At 45.1% G+C, this 20,431-nt stretch overlaps 1 protein-coding gene across 1 annotated transcript in view; it reads left to right on the top strand.

Annotated features, from left to right (window-relative positions):
• The first annotated feature begins 881 nt into the window (after positions 1 to 881).
• The window catches only part of Rufy1 (RUN and FYVE domain containing 1), a 48,819-nt gene continuing 29,269 nt past the window's right edge, over positions 882 to 20,431 (top strand). The window contains exons 1-5 of the mRNA XM_027427628.2: positions 882 to 1,185; positions 12,968 to 13,141; positions 14,242 to 14,359; positions 15,046 to 15,147; positions 17,091 to 17,214. Of these exons, the coding sequence (XP_027283429.1) occupies positions 882 to 1,185; positions 12,968 to 13,141; positions 14,242 to 14,359; positions 15,046 to 15,147; positions 17,091 to 17,214 (822 nt within the window). The remainder of the gene's footprint in view (positions 1,186 to 12,967; positions 13,142 to 14,241; positions 14,360 to 15,045; positions 15,148 to 17,090; positions 17,215 to 20,431) is intronic.

Genomic DNA, 20,431 nt, shown 5'->3' with positions numbered 1-20,431 from the left:
ACGTCTAGCAGAGTATAGTGTGGTGTCCGATGCACTTGGGAGATGGAGGCAGGGGGATCACAAATTCAATGTTCCTGTGTGTGTGTGTGTGTTTGTGTGTGTGTTTGTGTGTGTGTTTGTGTGTGTGTGTGTGTGTGTGTGTGTGTGTGTGCGCGCGCGCGCGCGCGCGCGTTTCGGGTGGAATACAGCTCGTTGGTAGAGATCTTGATTAGCATGTTTAGCATGTGTGAGTCTAAAGCTCAATTACCAGAACTGCTCCCTCCCCGCCCAAAAAAAAAACAAAAAAAAAACATAGCCAAGCACATCCTTGCTACATGGCTTTTTTGGGAAGGGAGAGGGGATGGAGACAGAGTTTCTCTGTGTAGCTCTGACTATCCTGGAACTTGCTCTGTAGACCGGGCTAGCCTCAAACTCAGAGATCTGTCTGCCTCTGCTTCCCAAGTGTTGGGATTAAAGGCAGGCGCCACCATTGCCTGGCTATGTGGCCTATTTTGAGGCCAGCCTGGGCAACAAGAGGCCTTGTCTGGGAAAAACATCAAAAACGACAAATAAAACTCCAACAGTGAGATTTTTGTCTCGAAGGGGGAATAAAATAAAATCATGAAATGGAAGTTCGAAAGAGGAAGTTGAGTCACAAAGACTAAGGGGGTTGCCAGAAAGCTAAACTAAGGTGCATCTCAAGTCCTAGGAAGTAAAAAGTTCAAAAGTAACTTCCAAGTACTCCCGGCTGGGGATCACCGGCTTTTCTGGAGTCGTACTTTCCCGGAGTGATATTCAAGGACAGCTAGACCAGGCGAGCACGAGCAGGTAGGGCAGCGGCCGCAGGGAGCACAGCGCGAGAGCGCCAGCCAGGCCAGCGGCGGGTCACGTGACCGGCCAACATGGCCGCCCGCGGAGACTGCCGCCAGGAGGGGCAGGAGTCGGAGCCGGAGCCGGGGCCGGAGCCGGAGCCGGGGCCCGAGGCAGGCCTAGAGTCGGGAGAAGAGTTCGAGATCGTAGACAGGAGCCAGCTGCCGAGCCACGGCGAGCTGCGGAGCGCGGCGCGGCCTCGAGCGGCTGACGGCTGGTCGGCACCCATCCTGACGCTGGCGCGCAGGGCCACCGGGAACCTGTCGGCGAGCTGCGGGAGCGCGCTGCGCGCGGCCGCGGGGCTCGGAGACGGCGGCGGCGGCGGGGAGCGCGCAGGTAGGCCGGGGTCCCGCGGGCTGGGGCTGCTGCCGGGCTGGGGGAGAGCTGGGCGAGCTGCTCCGCCGATCTGTTCGCGCTGCGCGGTGTTCTGTATGTGGTGAGACCCGGCCGGAGAAGCGCGAGACGGGGTAACTGCGGCCGGGGACTGCCCTCCCACCTTATGTTTGTCTTTGTGAAGCCCAGAGCAGAGGCATGGTGATCACAGATTGACTTTAAATAAGAGGCTCAGACGGAAAGTCATCTATCTATGTTTATGTTTGGCATAGTTGAGAAATGAAATCTGGTTCTGGTCCCCAGTTAACACTCTCGGCCACTAGCCGGTCGTGCACCTGCGACCGAGGTTGACAGCGTATTCCAAAGTTGGTGAGAGCGGCGATTCAGAGTCAGGAGGTTTTGGTTCCCTTTATACTCCACCACTAACCGCCCTGTGGGACGTGAACAAGCATCACCCCTCCTACTCGGATTTCCCAACCTTTAAAATTGGGGATTTTTTTTTTTTTTAATCAGCTACCTTGTAAAGCCGGTTCAGCTCTCATGATCTAGATTAGAATTTAAGCATGCTGGTAAAAAACAAATGATTATTTTATTTTTTTTTACTTCTGTCCGTGCTGATGCAGATGCGTACCGCCCGCACAGCATGTTAATGTACTCAGTACTGTGCTAATTTTAATGCAGTGGTTTTTGTGTTTCTAAACCTATCCAAAAATACAGTATAAAACATAACCATGGTTTCCGGCGTTATGTTGCTCTCCTTTAACCCCAGCACTCAGGAGGCAAAGGCGGGTGGATCTCTGTGAGTTCGAGACCCTCCCGCTCTATATAGTGGGCCCCTTTCTCAAAATAAAAAATAAATAATGATGCTTCACTTAGCTAGGGCACTTACTGTGAGTGGACCGTGCAGAATTCAAGTTGCTGTGGTAGAGTGAGTGTTGACTATAAATGCCTGAGACTTCGTGCATACAGTAGACTTTGTTACTTGGAGTTTACTTAAAAACAAACAAAAGCACTTCTTGGTAATAAATTAACCTTGATTTACTCTAACTTTTCTGCTATATAACCTTCACTTTTTTGTGTGTATATAGTCTCATACGTGTTTGTACATGTGTTTGTGCACATGAAGACCAGAGGTCAATGTTGGGTGTCTTCCTCAACTGTTTAATACACCTTATTTTTGAAACAAGGTCTCTCACTAAACCTGGAGCTCACCAATTGGCCACACTGTCCAACAAGAGCCAGGTATCCTTCCATCTCTGCTCTCCCAGTACTGGGAATACTATGAATGCCATGCCCCATGTTTGGTTTTTGTTTTTTTGTTTGTTTGTTTGGTTGGTTGGTTGGTTAGTTTTTTGGTTTTTCGAGACAGGGTTTCTCTGTATAGCTTCTCTATCCTGGCACTTGCTCTGTAGACCATGCTGGCCTCACCTCGAATTCAGAGATCCACCTGCCTCTGCCTCCTGAGTGCTGGGACTAAAGGTGTGCCACCAATACCCGGCTCATGCCCCGTGTTTAATGATGGGGCTCTGAACTTAGGTATTCATGTTTGCAAGGCAGTAGTCTCTTTTTCACCACCACCCCCACCACCCCCACTAAGCCCTACTATTTTTTACTTTTTTATTGCCATGCATGCCATAGTGTACCTGAGGAGGTCAGAGGATACCTTTCGGGAGTCAGTTCTCTCTTCCTATTGTGTGAGTAGAACTCAGATCACCAGCCTTGTCAACAAGTGCCTTTACCCTCTGAGCCATCTCACCAGCCCTGTTTTGTTTAACTTTTTGATTTTTTTTAATATATTTAATGTTCTACCTGCATGTATGACTGCATGCCAGAGAGGGCACCAGATCTCATTATAGATGGTTGTGAGCCACCATGTGGTAGCTGGGAATTGAACTTAGGACCTCTGGAAGAGCAGCCAGTGCTCTTAACCTCTGAACCATCTCTCCAACCCAATTTTTTGATTCTTATAACAACAGCTTAAAACACACACACACACACACACTATATACCTAATAAAAAATACTTTCTGCTGGGCAGTGGTAACACTGCCTCCCATTCACTCGGGAGGCAGAGGCAGGTGGATATCTATGACTTCAAGGCCAGCCTGGTCTACAGAGTAAGTGGCAGGACAGGCTCCAAAGCTACATAGAAACCCTGTCTTGAAAAACAACAACAGCAAAAAATTTTTTTCCTCCTTTATATCCGTATCTTATCATTTGTCTATTTAAAGTTGTTTTGGTTTTAATTTTTTACTTAAGCCCTTTGGCTAAGGGCAAAGATACATGGAGAACAGACGACAGTCCCCAAATCTCAGGAAGCTTGGGATGAGACCTGAAGGGGCTGGTTAATGAATTCAGGGTAGAACTGGATAGGAGGAATGGTTTCTGGAGTTCTTCGGCATAGTTAGAATAGCTAAGATCTGCAACAACTATTAAGTATTTTCTAACAACTAATGGAGGCATTTTAAATGTTCCCAACACCAAGAAAGGGAAACAGGTGGTGAATATGCCAGTCTCCCTGATGACCATTACTCAATACATAAGATAAAATGCCAGTGTACCCCTTAAATATGTACAGTTACCGTTGCAGTTTAAAATATAAATATAGGTTGGCAAGATGGCTTAGTGGGCAAAAGCGCTTGCCTCCAAGTTTGATAGCTTGAGTTTAATCCCCAGGATCCACATAGTAGAAGGAAAGAACAGACTCTTAGAAGTTGATCTCTGCTCACTGTATGTATGCCATGGTGTACACACACACACACAAACTACCTAACTATTTACTATTTACTACACTAAATAAGTAAAATACATATGTATATATGTATATTTTAACTAAGATACATTAGCTCAGGCCTCGAAGGTCAGGGTTATAACTATCACTCTTCTGCCTCCACATCTTGTCCCACTGGAAAACCTTCAGGAAACAACACACACAGAGCCCTCACTTGTGTTAATAACATCTTCTAGAACATGCCCCTCCACCTTGTGGGTAACATTTGTCAATCCCACCAAACAAGAGTAAAAACCATTACCCAAATTCTTTGTTCAAATTAAGCAAACTTTATTTCCTGTCAGACAGGGCTGTTTCCCTAAAGTGGGTTTGAGAAAATAGCATCAGACATAGGAGAAGGTGGGGTTTATATTAGCCCCAAAACTGCAAGGCTAGGGGGTTTCCAAGGGTTTTTGGTTTTGTAGGAACTTGGCAGAAGACCTCAAGATTATTTGGCAGAACATCTCAGGGTGGAGGTCAGGGTATAGGGTGTGGAACATGTCAAATTCCAGAAAATGGGTCAAGACATAATCAAACCCAAGGTTTACAGAAAATAAGAGTGAACTTATTTGACCTAGTAATAATATGTTTTTTTAATCTTAATATGAGTCAGGCTGGTCCATCACATTTCACAATTAACTTTTTAAATGTAGCACGAGTACATACTACAATAATGATAAAAGGCACAATATAGTAAGTGTGTAAGCCAGTAACTATGACTTATCCCTACCAGATTTTTATTAGTATCCTTGACTGTGTGGGCTGTACTCTGCACCTCTGGCTGTACAGCAGGTTTGTTCACAGGGCTGTCCCACAGTGCATGAGGAATGCAGTTTTGCAACAGTGTTGGTTTTTATATATATATATATATATATATATATATATATATATACTGATGCAGGGCGGTTATACCTGATCCTACTGGCCACCTGCTGCCGTCTGCAGGGCCACTGAGGCTGAGGCTGCAGGCCAGGGGAATCTTCCCATCCCTCCACTGCTTCAGCCACCTCCTTGTAGGGAGACAAATGTTGTCTCTATCATTTTATTTTACTCCAGATGCTGGGGTAAAAAGATGCCTGCTCAGAGAGGCAGAGAGAGCAGCCAGGTGATCTTCCTCATCTGCAGTCGTCTCAAAGAGAGACCCTCTCCTACTCTATCTGAACACAGAACTCCTCCAGCCAGATGCCCCTCCCTTCTACCTCTTGTGCCCCTCTTTCTCTGACCTCCCAACTTTCCCCACACATCCTATGGCTACTTCCAATCAACCGGTTGCTTGCTCCGCCTCTTGACCTATGGTTGATTTTATTTAATGCAATCTCAGGATTCACAGTGTGATCAAATATCCTGCAATACAACTGAGATGAGGTCATAGGCCATGGGAATTCTTCTGTTCTCTTGTAGTCTTGTACTTGATCAGTCATTGACTGAAGCATTGTTATACAACTCATTGCTGTTCATTAATAGATAAAATGTACCTGTGCCTCTCCAGACTCATAGATAATGGATATCTGATGAATGGGTGTGTATCTGGAAAGGCCCTGTTTTCTTTTTAGGGCAATGACATAAAGTGTAGACAACACTTAACAGTGTGCTCACTGAATGCCACAATAGGGTTAGAGCTGTGTTTATACCATCGCCACCCTTTACTGTGGAACTCCAGTAAAGCCTGGATGGTGGTAGGGCTGACTTCATGGGTGTGGATTCAGTGCAGCCACTGTGGTCAAAGGACAAGGTTTATAGAAACCCCATGCTGAAGTTGATAATTTTTTCAGTGAGGTGACATATCTCACTCCTGTAATTCTAGCACTAAAGAGACTAAGGCAGGAGAATTACCGTAAGTTTGAGACTAGCTTGGCCTACATAGTAAGACTCCTGTCATTCCCTCAGCCCCCAAAAAGAATTATACAGTAATACTTCCTTGAATTTGTGGGGGTTAATTAATTTTTTCATGTGTATATGTATGTGCCTAGGTGAATTCATGTTCACATCGTAAGTATAGGTACTCGCAGAGGCCAGAAGAGGGCATCAGATCTCCTGGAGCCCGCACAAAGTGCCTTATTCTGGTACTGGGAACTCAGATCCTCTGAAAGACCAGCCCACACACTTAATTAATGAACCAGCTCTCCAGCTCTAAATGAAGTGTATTTTATAATGACATGTCCTGGGTGAAATGAGAGAGAGAGAGAGAGAGAGAGAGAGAGAGAGGTGAAGTGAGTGCCTTTTGATGGATCCTGCCAAGGTATGCTACTAAGCAAAAACTGCAGGGCAACAGAATTAGTGCACTTGGGGAAGGGAGAGAGGGCGAGAGTGAAAAAGTGAAAGGCCATCTCAGAGTGGGGATGAGAGATGCAGACAGAGAGAACGGGGAAGAGGAGAGGTGAGCTAAGGGGTGCACATGGGGCATAGCTGACGGTGGAAAGGCACCCGGTGACAGGTGATGACGTAACTACCTGAGCGGCTGGGGCTGGCTACAGCTGTGGTGAAAACTTAACACTGAGGCAGGGAGCATGGCAGGGGCACTTGGAGCCAAGCTCCTGTGGGATCCCTGACAGCCTTCTCAAAAACTTGGAAACTTCTCCCTAACACCCAACTCAACTGTGGCCATGAGTGGCCAGGAAGAGGGATGGGTCTCAAAAAAAAAGACAGGAAGAAAGAAAGAAAGATGGATCCCAACTACGCCATCTTGCCAGTCCTGTTATCCCATCTTTTAAAGGGGGAAACTTGAACCAAGACAGTGATCTCTCAAGCTATGCTGCTAGTCATATCACAAAACTACCTCTCTCTCTCTCTCTAGGCAACTTCTTATGTAAAGTGTCATAATGTGGGGTTTTGAATTAGTCAGGTCAATGAAAGTATTAAGTAATAACAGGCACAGAATGTGGCAAAATAGGAGCATGGCTTCTTTTTTTGTTTGTTTGTCTTATGTTTTGTTTTTTCGAGACAGGGTTTCTCTGTGTAGTTTTAGAGCCTGTCCTGGCACTCGAACTGTAGACCAGGCTGGTCTTGAACTCAGAGATCCACCTGCCTCTGCCTCCCGAGTGCTGGGATTAAAGGTGTGCGTCACCAACACCCAGCGAAGCATGGCTTCTTAAGGGTGCAGTTGAAGGAACTGCTGGGTTGCGGTGTGTGTCTCCACAGGTCAGCCATGTTTGAAGCCATCAGCTCATAAGCTACACACTCCATTAAGGCCTGGGAGAAAGTACTGCAGGCCAGGTCTCCTTATACCTTCTCTGTCACTGTTGCCATGGGTACTCAATGGTGAGAATGGCAGAGTTTAGGAACAGAAGTTGAATGGTAGAAGAACTCTTTTTTTTTTTTCAGATTGATTATATTTATTATGTATACAATGTTCTGTCTGCATGGTTTTGGGGGTTTGCTTTTTTTGAGTGGAAGGGGGATTAGGTTTTGTTTTGTTTGTTTTGTTTTGTCTTGGGTTTTTTGTTTTTTGTTTTGTTTTGTCTTGGGTTTTTGGTTTTTTGTTTTGTTTGTTTGTTTTGAGACAGGGTTTCTCTGTACTTTTAGAGCCTGTCCTGGAACTCAATCTGTAGACCAGGCTGGCCTTGAACTCACAGAGATCTGCCTGCCTCTGCCTCCCAAGTGCTGGGATTAAAGGCGTGCGCCACCAGCACTCACCCTGTCTGCATGTTTGCCTGCAGACCAGAAGAAGGCATCAGATGTCATTATAGATGGTTGTGAGCCACCACGTGGTTGCTGAGAATTGAACTCAGAACCTCTGGAAGAGCTGTCAGTGCTCTTAACCTCTGAGGCAACTCTCCAGCCTGGTAGCAGAACTCTTACCAGACAGCATTAAAGGAAACAAGGAAGGAAGGAAGGAAGGAAGGAAGGAAGGAAGGAGAAAAATGCAGTGGAATGTTGTGGATGCTTTGAGTATTTGGTTTTAAATGCCCACATGGGCCCGGGTGCACACTTGTCTGTTTCAGTTGGTTTTTTTTTTGTTTTTTTTTTTGTTTTTTTTTTTGAGACCCATTCCAGCATTTATTTGGTGCTGAGTCCATTGCTCTGGTAGGATGAGGGGTGCAGCCTCCAGGCCCAGATCCTCTGCCCTCCCTTCGCCCCACTGAACAGTGTGGGTCCTAGAGAGGAAGTGGAGGGGCTTGGTGCCCAGGTAGACCTCAGCAACCCCAACAGTGTGTGATATGAAGCCCATGGCTTGCCCTGGCTGCAGGAGCACAGGATTTTTCTTACACATGCCTGTGTGCATGAGTACCCATACATACTGTTGAATCTTTCCAAGTGTCTTTGTGCACAGCTCTCCAGCTCCCCTTTCTCAACATCATGCTTTCATACACACTGGATACACAAAAAGGCACATTGCTTTTAGGGTGAAACTGTCTAAAAGATGAGTGGCAACCCCCATATGGGCGGTCTTTAATTCACAATTATTTAGGTAGGGCTGGATGGAGTCTTAACTATTCACAAGGTTGGGGCAAGAGGCTAGCTGAGCCAGGAGTTGAAAGCTAGACTAGGTAGCATAGTGGCAAACAATCTGGAAATGTTTGGCCATGGTGTGAACTATGCTGACCTATTCTTGTCCATGGTTTTTGTTTGGTTTTCTTTGAGTTTTGAGACAGAGTCTCATGTAGTCCATTCTGGCCTCACACTTGCTATGTAGACAAGACTGGTTTTGGGCTCTGACCTCCCACCTCCATCTCCCACATGCTGGGATTCAGGAACATGCTGCCATACCCATCTTCCATGGCAGTTTATCTTCCATGTGTCAGAACACCTCTACACATCTGGTACAGCCCTCTCCAGGAGAAACAGGCCAGCTTTCCCCTATGCTTTAGTGATTACGTGAGCTGTAAAAACAAGAAGGAAAAATTTCTGAAAATCAAGAAAGCTCAGGATTGTTCTTGCTTTTTTTTTAATGCAGGATAGCATTACCCCATAGTAACAGGCTATGAAGTTGGGGCCTGTAGCTCAGTGGTAGAGTACTTGCCTGGTATGCACCAGACCCTGGGTTCAAGATCCAACACAATATAAATGGGCATGGTAGCAAATGTCTGTAATCTCAGCCTTTACAAGGTGAAGGCAAAAAAGGATCAGAAGCTCAAGATCATACTGATTTTTATCTATTTCCTATTTTGTGTGCATTTGTACATGCACGTGTGGAAGCCATGCTGCTTGTTTGTCAGATGATAACTAGCTGGAGTTTTTTCTCTCCTTCCACCATGTGGGTCCCTAGAAATAGAATAGAGCTCAGGTTCTTGCTTGGCAGCAGACACTTTAACATACTGAGCCATCTTAACATGCTGGGCCAGAGACTAACTTTAAACAAAATCATGGGCTGGAGAGATGGCTTAGTGGTTAAGAGTGCTGGCTGCTCTTCCAGTGGACTTGTTTGATTCCCAGCACCCACATGGAGGCTCACAACTATCTGTAACTCCAGTCCACATCTATCAGATACCCTCTTCTGGCCTCCATGGGCACCAGGCACACACTTGGTACACATACATATATGCAGACAAAATACCCATCCACAGCATTAAAAAGCAAATCTTTAAAAATTAGTTTCTTTAAAAAAGAATGTCTCAACTTCTGAGAAATACCAAAAAAAAAAAAAAAAAAAAAAACTTACAAAGTGGTAATACTTGTAAGTCCTCCATTTACACACCTTGTTTAACCCACAAAAAGCCCTAATTATCTAAATGTTGCTTATTTCATTACCCTTTTGTCAATGCAATATTTCTTTTTATCAAATGTCACTGCACTTAGTCAAGCTATTGGGCTCAGGGGTCACTTTATAAAGCAAGGGGAGAATGCCTTCACTGAAAGATCTCAGAACCCTACTGTGGTGGCACACACCTTTAGTCCCAGCATTTGGGAGGTAGAGGCAGGCAGAGCTCTTAGTGTGAGGTCAGCCTGGTCTACAGAGCTAGTTCCAGGACAGCCTGGGTCACACAGAGAAACCCTGCCTCAAAAAACCAATAAATAAATAAATAAATAAGTTTTTGTTGACTTTCTATGATTGTGATATATTCATGTTTTTTTCTTGAATTCTCCCCTTTTTGTTTTTCCTTAAGTTTTCTATTTTTTTCCAATCCATTTCTTTATAATGTAAACATTTAATTAATAGGATTTTCTAAACAGTTAAAAAAAAATAACCTTACTGTAAGGGAAAAGGGCTAGCCAAAGAAACACACCCTGAGCAGAACCAAAGAAACACACTTTGGCCCTTCAACCAGAACCAAAGAAATGCACCCTGACCCTGAAACCAGTGCTAAAGAAATACACTTTGGCTCTAGAATCAGAGCCAGTGAAAGAAATACACCCTGACTCTAAAATTAGAGCCAAAAGGCTAAAAAGGACCAGTGAAAGAAACACACTTTGGCCCTGAAACCAGAGCCAAATCGGACCCTAAACTTGTGCAGAAAACTCACCAGTCACTGAACAGGAGATCTAGCCATCCTAAACTCAGGCATTGAAATCTGACCAATCTCCACCCTGGAAAAACTCTGCCCCTAAGAAGCCCTATATAAACCCTGTGTCTGTTCCGCTTGTGGCTGTTCAGGCTGCCTAGCTGTCCTCTGCTGAGATGGCAGAGGGAAGCCACTCTCCTGGATTCTTCCCTCCCAATAAATCTCTTGAATGAGGTTTGGGTGAAGACCTTTCGATGGTGCAGAGCAGAGCAGAGCAGGGCTCTAACACTTTTCTCTGGGGAACCCTTCCCTGTGGAAGCGAAGTTGTTACTCTCCTCTCTCCAAGGGACTGGAGCGGAACTGGAACTGGAACAACTTGGCAGGGGAAACCTGCCAGAGCAGAGCACTGAGGAAGCCTTTCCCTGAAGCCCGGCTGTGCTGCTATGCTTACTGTGTGACCTGTGGTATTCCTTGGCTCCTGAGTGCCAGAATAACTTTTCATCCAAGCTGTCACACTCAGTATTCTTTGGCTCCCGAGTACGAGAATCCATCTCTGTCCATCCCATCTGATCCGTCAAAATGCTTACACTTACCACTCCTATCCGTATGCTTTACTTAACCCATTTCTTCCTCTCCAAAACCAAATGAAATATTGAGACCCAGACTTCTTGTGCTTTGCCAAGAGAATTTAGAAATTTTATCACCATTGCAATCTTAATCTTTATTATAAATTCGAAGTTATAGACCCATCTTTTAAATTTAACTATTGTTTAGTTTCTATATGTGTATTAAGTGGTATTAGGTTCCAAGAAATTTCTTTCCCCAAAGCCTGGCATTTAGGCAAAAGCCAGCATTCCATCTGAGACTTAGGAAGGTATTTCTGCTTGCTAAAAGGAGTCATCTCCTTAGTCCTGGCAAAAGTGACATGTGGCTCTTCCATTAACCTATGCCTGTGGTGCCTATTACCACATTAAAATCTATGCTAGCACCTGGGCTCCCTCATTCCCTACTGTCCGATGTCGCAGTCATCCTGGCTGGCATACCCCGCCCCCTACCCTGAACCCCTCCTCCCTCCCCCAGCTTCTCTTTCCTATATAACTCAACCATTCTGGCTACTTTCCATCTTGGCTTCCCTCTTTGGCTCTACTCTTGGTCCTCGGCTCCTGTCTTCCATGTGCCCACTCTCCTTTCCCCCTCTCTCCCTCCCTACCCCTTCTCTTTCTCCTCTCATGGCCCTCTATTCTGGCCACATTCAGTCTGGACTCTTCCAGGTGTGTCTGGCAGCACTCTCCCTCATATCTACATAAAAATCTCAACCACACGTAGAAGTGGCCATGTCCTCACTTTCATTTAAATGGCATCTACATGTTCTCTTTTAATTCTATGCCCTCATCAGTGCTCACATCCAGAATGTACATATCAATGAGGAGGGCAAAACCTCCCACGCAAATATTAAAAGATTTTTTCAGGGGAAAAAAAAAAAAAAAACACAGGATGAATAGACCAAAAAGTTGCTTGACCTCAAATAGTAATCAGACAGCTGCAAAGAAACTGGTATATCCCGCGAGGGAGGACATGACTGAAGAGAGGCGCAGGAGCATACCACAGGGAGCCTCCTTCACCCTGCACCTAGTACACCTGCAGGGGCTTTAGTTTGGGATCTAACTTTTTTAAGGTTTGCTTTTATTTTTAATCGTGGGCGGGTGGGGGGGGAGAAGAGGGGTATGTGCAGATGCTTGCAGAGTCCAGAAAAGGGCACAGGATTCCCTGGAGCTGAACTTACAGATGGTTGTGAGCCTGGGTGGCAGGCCTGGGTCTCTTGAGTAGTACATGTTCGTAACATGTTAATAACTGCAGAACCATCTCTCTAGTCCTGGAGTCTAAACCTTTTAAACTCTAGGATGTCATTTCCGGGGGCTTAAGCGAACATTTTTTAAGCACTTATCCTAGATGTCCCATACTAACTAACTGTAGATGGACTTTTAGTCTCCAAATTGGCAAGATGAATATAGTAGAGATGGATATGTAGTTATTTCTAACGAACTTTTTTAAGTGTGTGCAAAACATAGAATGGCCACACGTCGAGGGTGACGGCTCGGGGTCTGGAAAGGGAGGACGCTTTCCTGCACTCACGCATAGCAGGATAAAAGGACATCGCGAAACCCTGTGAGCCAGGTTTCGCTCCGACCCGATCTAAGGACGGATAGTGCAAAATGGCCGCGCTCCTCCGTGGGCGTGGCTCTGAGCTGGCTTTGTCCAATAGTAGTAGTTAGGGGCGGGGCGCTACCTCCGTAAATCTTCTAGCTTGCGGGGCGAGGCAGCCCCAGGTTTTGGGTCCTCTCATTGGTCAGGGAAGAAACCAATCGCGGCGAGTCTTGTTAGAGTCATCGCCCTAGCAACTCAAGGTGCGGCTTGGAAGAAGATCCCGCCTGAGGCAGGCAGTTTCTGCTTCCACACAAGGCTCAGGTGGCTGCATAGGAGCTGTGTCCTGCAGAGATGGACTGCGATTTGACTCTTTCCGACAGTGCGTCCTCACCCTGAGCAAGCCCCTGGCCCTCTGCCGCTCCAGTCTGATCCCTCTCACCTCCAAACCCCACTCAGCCCACTAACGAAGCTGTCCTTGCTTGTGCCCACAGCTTCCAAGGGCCAGATGATGGAGGAACGTGCCAACCTGATGCACATGATGAAACTCAGCATTAAAGTCTTACTCCAGTCTGCCCTTAGCCTGGGACGCAGTCTGGATGCAGACCATGCCCCCTTGCAGCAGTTCTTTGTAGTGATGGAGCATTGTCTCAAACATGGGCTGAAAGGTGAGCCTGGGGGGCATTTAGGAGCGTGGAAATGTGGGCTGAGCCTTTGCTCTCTCTAGTGTCAAGCATTGTGGTGAGTGTAGAGAGGAGAGTAGCTCACAGGAACAGGCAAGTTCCCTGTGATCTAGAGCAGCGCTGTCCAGTGCAAATGGCACTACAAGCCGCAGAGGCCATTCTTAGTTCCCTGGTAGGCACTTTCTAATAGTGTTAAAATCGACCATGTTTTACATTGCCAGCACGAGTCATTCCAGTTCCTTGACTGCACTAGCCACACTGCAGGTGCACCATTGGTAACTGTGTGGCTGTCAGTGGCCTTGGGCAACACAGTTTTAAAGGCCAAGATGGTGAATACAGAAACACAGAATTACAAAGTGCTACTAATTCAGGGAAGCAAAACAAGTGAGATGATAGGGAATGAAGACAGGGAACTTTCAGATGCAGGAAGGAAAATTCTTTCTGAAGGGTTGACATGTGAACTGAAACTTAAGGAAGAGAGAATTCTGCAGAGATCTGAGCCCACAGCATGCCTATCACAAGAGACAAAACAAAACAAGAATGGAAGGTGAGAACAGGGAAGTGGGGAGGGACTGGATCCTGCAGGCCCTTAGGAGGTAATGACAGGGACCTGTGTTTTCTCCTAAGTGAATTTGAAGAGTTTAAGGGAGAAATATGACCTAGTTTCCATCTTAAGAAAGGAAAAAAATTTTAATGCCAAATGAAGCACAAATTATAAGGGTGGGGAAATGAAGATACTAGGAAAAGAAATTAGGTTATTGTGGCAGTTCAATAGATAAGTGGCTGTGACAATTAGGAATCAGGAGTTGAGCATTGATACTGCCACCAGGACAAAAGTGGCAGGATTTCGAAGATTTCAGTTCATAAGCAGTAAGTTCTTGAAGAAAGAGCATGATAACAGAGAAAGCTGATTGCCAAAGGAACATAGAGCTGATTTGGACCGTGGCCTCTCCTAGTATGAAAGACTGGGTCATAGAGTTGATCATGAAGCTTTGTATGTGTCTTGGCTTTAGAAAGAAAGACTGTGGGTCCCAAAAGAAACTGCACCCTGTTCTTGTGACTAACAATGTTGTTTTCCCTTTTAGTTAAGAAGAGTTTCATTGGCCAAAATAAATCTTTCTTTGGTCCTTTGGAGCTGGTGGAAAAGCTTTGCCCTGAAGCATCAGATATAGCTACCAGTGTCAGGAATCTTCCAGAACTAAAGTAAGTAAGAAGTAGTAATGCTGACTGAATGTTTGCTTTTTACTCCCTGTTGCTTGCCTCCTCTCAATTCTCTTCTGATTTGGAACACTCTGTAACAGGAACTACACTTCGATTCTAATCCCACCTGTGCTGCTCATTATTCACATGACCTTAAGAAAAACTTGAGCCTTCCTGGGCCTCAGACTCTTGTTCTTCAGTATGAAGACAACGGTCGCCTCCTACCATATGGTTCACATAGTTTAAATTTGTGGTAGGAGCTTCAGGTAGACTCAGCAATGAAGAGTGCCTGTGGCTCTTATAGAGGACTGGAGTTTTATTTCCAGCACCCATATCAGGTAGAATGTGGGAATCAGGGAAATTGCAATTGTGTCTCCAGCCCAATGTGGTACATCTTACATTGTATTTTAGCACAAACATAAAATTGCATATATGAACCTGTGCTTCAAAATCTTATGAGACTCGAATACTTGCAGTGCCTGAGGTACTAACTTGTACAGTGATCATTCTCTCTGCCCACATAGTACTTCTGTAATCCCTAAACTACCATGTGACTTCTATCTCCTCTCTCTCTCCCTCCCTCCTCTCTTCTCTGTGTGTGTATATGCACCCCTCCCCCAGATAATTTTATTTTCTTCTGTATTTGTTGCTGCTATTATGCCTTAGCAGTCTGATTCTCTGACTTCTAGGACAGCCATGGGACGAGGCAGAGCTTGGCTTTATCTTGCTCTCATGCAAAAGAAACTGGCAGATTATCTGAAAGTCCTCGTAGACAATAAGCACCTCTTAAGGTATTCCATCATTGTTTCTTTTACTTTGTAGTTGACGAATAGTCTGTAGATCATTGTGAAATTAGGGAACTAGAATGTTCATAGCTAAGATGGGAATCGTTACTAATCTTCAGCACTCTGAGGCTTGGTTTGAAATGTTTCTTTGTTGAGCCCTGATATCTCAGAAGCATTGTGAATGAGACTTCATTTTGAATTCTGAAGATAATCTTCCCAATTATTAATTCACATAATTTGGTAACTGGTAGCCCATTCAGTTAAGTTTCAATAAAATGGTAGTTGTTAGACTAGATGATAACAGGAATAAAATATTTTTTGAAATAGGAACAGTGGGTGATTTTCTGGGGGGTGGAGTAAGAGAACATAGGTACATAATCTAGCTGGAGACTTCATATCCAGTTTGTAAAATGTGTATTTCTCAGCATTAGTAAAAACTTAAGGGCTTGCAGTTAAGAGCTGCTCTTCCAGAGGTCCTGAGTTCAATTCCCAGTACCCACATGGTGGTTCACAGCCATCTATAGTTGAATCTGATGCCCTCTTCTGGCATGCAGGTATACATGCAGATACAGCAACATATACATAAAATAAACAAATCTTTAAAAATTATTTTTAAAAAATGTAAATAGTGGCTACCACTGAAATTTATGACTGACCTGGGTCATGCATAACACAGCAGGCACATGTACATATCAGAGAACAAATTAAGGAAGAGTAGATTCTCCCTCTCTTCTTCTTCTTCTTGTTCTTTCTTTTTCTTTATTGAGACAGGGTTTCTCTATGTAACTCTAGCTGTCCTAGAACTAGTTCTGTAGACCAGGCTGGCCTCAAACTCAAAGATCCTGCCTCTATCTCCAGAGTACAGGGATTAAAAGTGTGCGCCACCACAGACACAGCTAAGTTCTCTCCTTCAGTCCAGTGGGTTCCAGAGACCAACTCATGTAGTCAGGCTGTCGGCTGGTGCCTTTGTCCACTTTCACCTTACAGGCCAGCCCTGGTGACCTAATGTGTCAGAGAGTAAGTGCCATATACAGAGAGAAGCCAGTGAAGACACCGGGGCATGAAACAGAGTGACAGGAAAACAATGGCCAAGAGTAGATGAGGAGGACAGATCAATATCTAAATGGAGGAGCCTTTGGGGCAGCTTTGCAGCTTTCTGTTGCTGTCACAAAACACCTGAGAGAATCAGATTTTAAAGAGAAAGAGCCAGAGAGGCTCCTTGTATAAACTGCCTGTTGTACAAGCATGAGGTTCAGGTCCCAGCACCTACATTAAGAAACTGGATTTGGAAGCTGTATTTCACGCAGAGAAAATACCATACATATACACACACGGGGGGGGGGGGGGATGATGATAAAATAGAGGTAGACATCTGAGAAACAGCATCTGAGGCGCCTGAGGTTGACCTCTGGCATGTACACACATATGCATGCGCACCCACATGCATGGTCCCACACAAACACTATGCATATGTGAAAGAAAAAGAAAAGGTTTGTTTGGCCCCCAGTTTCAGTCCATAGTCGGTCTTCTTGCTCTGTGCCTGTGGCAAGACAGCATATTGTGAAGGAAGCCTGTGGTAGGTGGCATAGAAACTGCTAGCTTCCTAGTCACAAAGTGAGAAAGAGGAAAAGGCAAAGGCCACACCCCCTTCAGAGCATACCCCAGCAACCTATCGACCTCTCAGTTGGCCCCACTTCTTACTTTTTTAACAGCACCAAGCTAGGGAGCAACTTTACTACATGGGCCTTCGGGAGACACTTAGGATTCAACTGTAGCAGAAGAGGAAGTGCTTGACTTGGTGGGAGAGAGGAAACTCCCTGAGGTCCCTTACTTCAGGGTAGGGCCAGAAGCCAGGTGGCAGCCAAGGGATGACAAGGCAGTGGGGCTGGGGTGAGAGTGAATAGTGAAGGTATTTCTGAGCAGCTCCCTGACGTGTCAGTCTCTTGCAGTGAGTTCTATGAGCCTGAGGCATTAATGATGGAGGAAGAGGGGATGGTGATTGTCGGTCTGCTGGTGGGACTCAATGTTCTGGATGCCAATCTCTGCTTAAAGGGAGAAGACTTGGATTCTCAGGTAATATGGGATTTAGGCTTTGATGGAATGAATCAGGCCAGGAATGTTTTACATGAAATCTGCAGACATGTACTGAACCCAAGAAAGGGACAGAAGGCAAGAGGCCTTTTGTAGAGGTTAGGGCAATCTGCAGTGCTGGGGATGTCTCAGAAGAGTGAAGAAGTAACATGGGCAGAGCCAGGGATGTGACTCAGTTGGTAGAGTACTTGCATAGCATACACAATGCCTTGAGTTTGGTTCCTAACTCCACATAAACCAGGCATGGTGGTGCATGCCTGTAATCCCAGCACTCTGGAAGTGGAGCCAAGAGGATCAGAAGTTGAAAGTCATCCTCATTACATAGCCAAGTTCAAGGCCAGTCTGGGATACATAAAGCGATGCCTCAAAAAAAAAGATAGAGATGGGACTGGAAAGATGGCTCCCTGGTTAAAAGCACTGGTTGCTCTTCCAGATAACCCAGGTTCAGTTCCCAACACACACATGGCAGCTAGCAGCTGTCTTAACTCCAGTTCCAGGGGAACCAATGCCTTCTTCTGGCCTCCACAGGCACTACACACACGGTACACAGATGTACAAGCAGACACAACAGCCATACACATACAAATAAATACCAGCCCCCACCCCCCAAAAGAAAATAGAGAGAGACAGAGACAGAGAGAGAGAGAGAGACAGCCAGACAGAGAGACAGAGACAGAGACAGAGAGAGAACGAGAACCACTATATTGTATCGATTTTTTTTTTTTTTTTTTTTGAGAGAGGCTGGGAGTGGCAGCACAGACCTTTAATCCCAGCACTGGGGTAGCAGAGGAAAGGTGGGTTTCTGTAAGTGCCTGATCTAGTGAGTTTCAGGCCAGCAAGGTAGTGAGACCCTCTCCAAAAAAGGTGAGCCCACAGCCTGCCCTCAAGTATGCCTCACTGACTGACTGACTACGGAGCACCTCTTTCTCCTAATCCTTGTGCTGAAGCCTATATTACATATCTTTAATAAAATATTCAACTCTGCTCAAAGAATCAAACAGAAGACACCAGAGTCAACCTAGGACCTCGAAGTGCACACACACACTAACCTGCCCACACACACTAAGGCACACACGCCATGGACAACAGCATACACACATCCACAAAAATAAAAAATAAAAAATAAAAAAAAAATATTTAATAAAACTCAAAATACTGTTCTAAGCTGGGCATGGTAGCACATACTTGTAAGCCAAGTACTTCGGAGACCAAGAGGATTGCAAGATTTGAGGCCAGGCTGGACCATGTAGTGAGACTTTATTTCCAAAAATATAGAGATAGGTAGGTAGATAGGTAGAGAGAAGATAGATGGATATCATGGATATCTCGGTATATATACTGTTTGTTCTAGTTTTCTAATTTTCTTTGTGTTTTTATTAGAAGTGAACATTGAGTGATATCAAATGTCTTGTTTGGTTGGCACCTGTTTTAACTCAAACGAAACAGTTAGTGTGTAGGTTTCCTATAACAGTACTGTTTCTAGCCCGGCATTGGTGGTACACGCCTTTAATTCCAGCACTTGGGAGGCAGAGGCAGGCAGACCTCTGGGTTCGAGGCCAGCCTGGTCTCCAGATCCAGTGCCAGGATAGGCTCCAAAGCTACACAGAGAAACCCTGTCTCAAAAAACAAAAAACCAAAAAAAAAAGTACTGTTTCTATGTTCCTAAAATAAGACCTTCTTGGTCATTGTGTCATATTCTTTTCCTACACCACTGAATCATGTGTTTCTGCTTATGAGGAAACTGTTGTGAGTTTCCTGTGGACCTTTGCCTCTCCCTGGGACTATGTTCCCCATAGATTGAACTGGGAGATGGTCATCCTCCTGTTTTGTGCCACAGTTTAGAAGAACACGAAGTTGGCTCTTTGCTTGTTTGTTTTGTTCTTTTTTGAAGGTTTGCATTCCCTTAAAAAAAAAAAAAGTGTAAGTGTGTGTATTCCTAAATACATAAGTACAACCTACTCTGTCTATATAACATTACTTGTATGTGTAGTTTCCAGGGCTGATCATTTATTATTAGATAACCAATTGGTATGCTCTTCCCTAAGGAAGACTTTCTCCAGCTCTCAGAATCCCATAGTTGCTTTGTGCAGGCTGAGCCTCATGAGCTTCCCCCTATACAACACCATTCCCCATGCACTTTAGCTTGTCAGTTACTATTGTCCTGGTTCAGATCATCATTTAGGCAGTCATCTTGATGAAACTTCTTAGTATAGCTTCAGACATTCCTAGGAGACACAACCTCAGAGCAAACTCCCTGCTTCTCTGACTCCTAAAATCTTCCGGTCTCCTCTTTTGCAATGATCCCTGAACCTTAGGGTGGGGGTTGTATTGTAGATGTGTCAGTTGGGACTGGGCTCCACAACTCCACATTTTGATTGGTTGTGGTTTTCTGTAATGGTCTCCATCTGTTGCAAAGAGAATTTTTCTTTTTCTTTCTTTATTTCTTTCTTTCGTTCATTCGTTTGCTTTTGTTTTGGTTTTTCGAGACAGGGTTTCTCTGTGTAACATACCTGGCTGTTCTGGAACTCACTCCGTAGACCAGGCTGGCCTAGAACTCACAGATATCCTCCTGCCTCTACTTCCCAAGTGCTGGGATTAAAGGCTTATGCCACCACCACCCAGCAAGAAATTTTCTTAGTAAGGGTAAGGACTACACTTATCTGTGGGTATAAGGATAAATATTTAGAGTGTAGTTAGAAATTATACTGGTTTAGTAAAGTAGTGGTTGTAGGTTCCTCTCAAAGATCCATGACTTCACCAGCTCTGGGTAGTTGGCTAGGTTTCCAGTACCAGGCATGGTTTCCTTCTTGTTGAGTGGTCTTCAGGTCAGTTAGAGCTGTCAGTTACTGCTGAGGTATCTGTGCCATCACTGAACCCTTAGGGTTGTTGAACCATCCTGGTCATTATTTGTTTTTTGGGTTTTGTTTTGTTTTTTTTTTGGTTTTGTTTTTTTTTTGTTTTGTTTTGTTTTGTTTTGTTTTTTCGAGACAGGGTTTCCCTGTGTAGCTTTGGAGCCTATCCTGGCACTCGCTCTGGAGACCAGGTTTGCCTCGAACTCACAGAGATCCGCCTGCCTCTGCCTCTGCCTCTGCCTCTGCCTCTGCCTCTGCCTCCCAAGTGCTGGGATTATAGGGGTGCACCACCAACGCCATCCTGGTCATTGTTGTGGCTCATATCAGCTTTTTTTTTTTTTTTTTTT

Source organism: Cricetulus griseus, chromosome 7 (assembly GCF_003668045.3).
Source record: "Cricetulus griseus strain 17A/GY chromosome 7, alternate assembly CriGri-PICRH-1.0, whole genome shotgun sequence".
In the NCBI taxonomy this organism is placed as follows: domain Eukaryota; kingdom Metazoa; phylum Chordata; class Mammalia; order Rodentia; family Cricetidae; genus Cricetulus; species Cricetulus griseus.
This window is presented reverse-complemented; position numbering and strand designations above follow the sequence as displayed.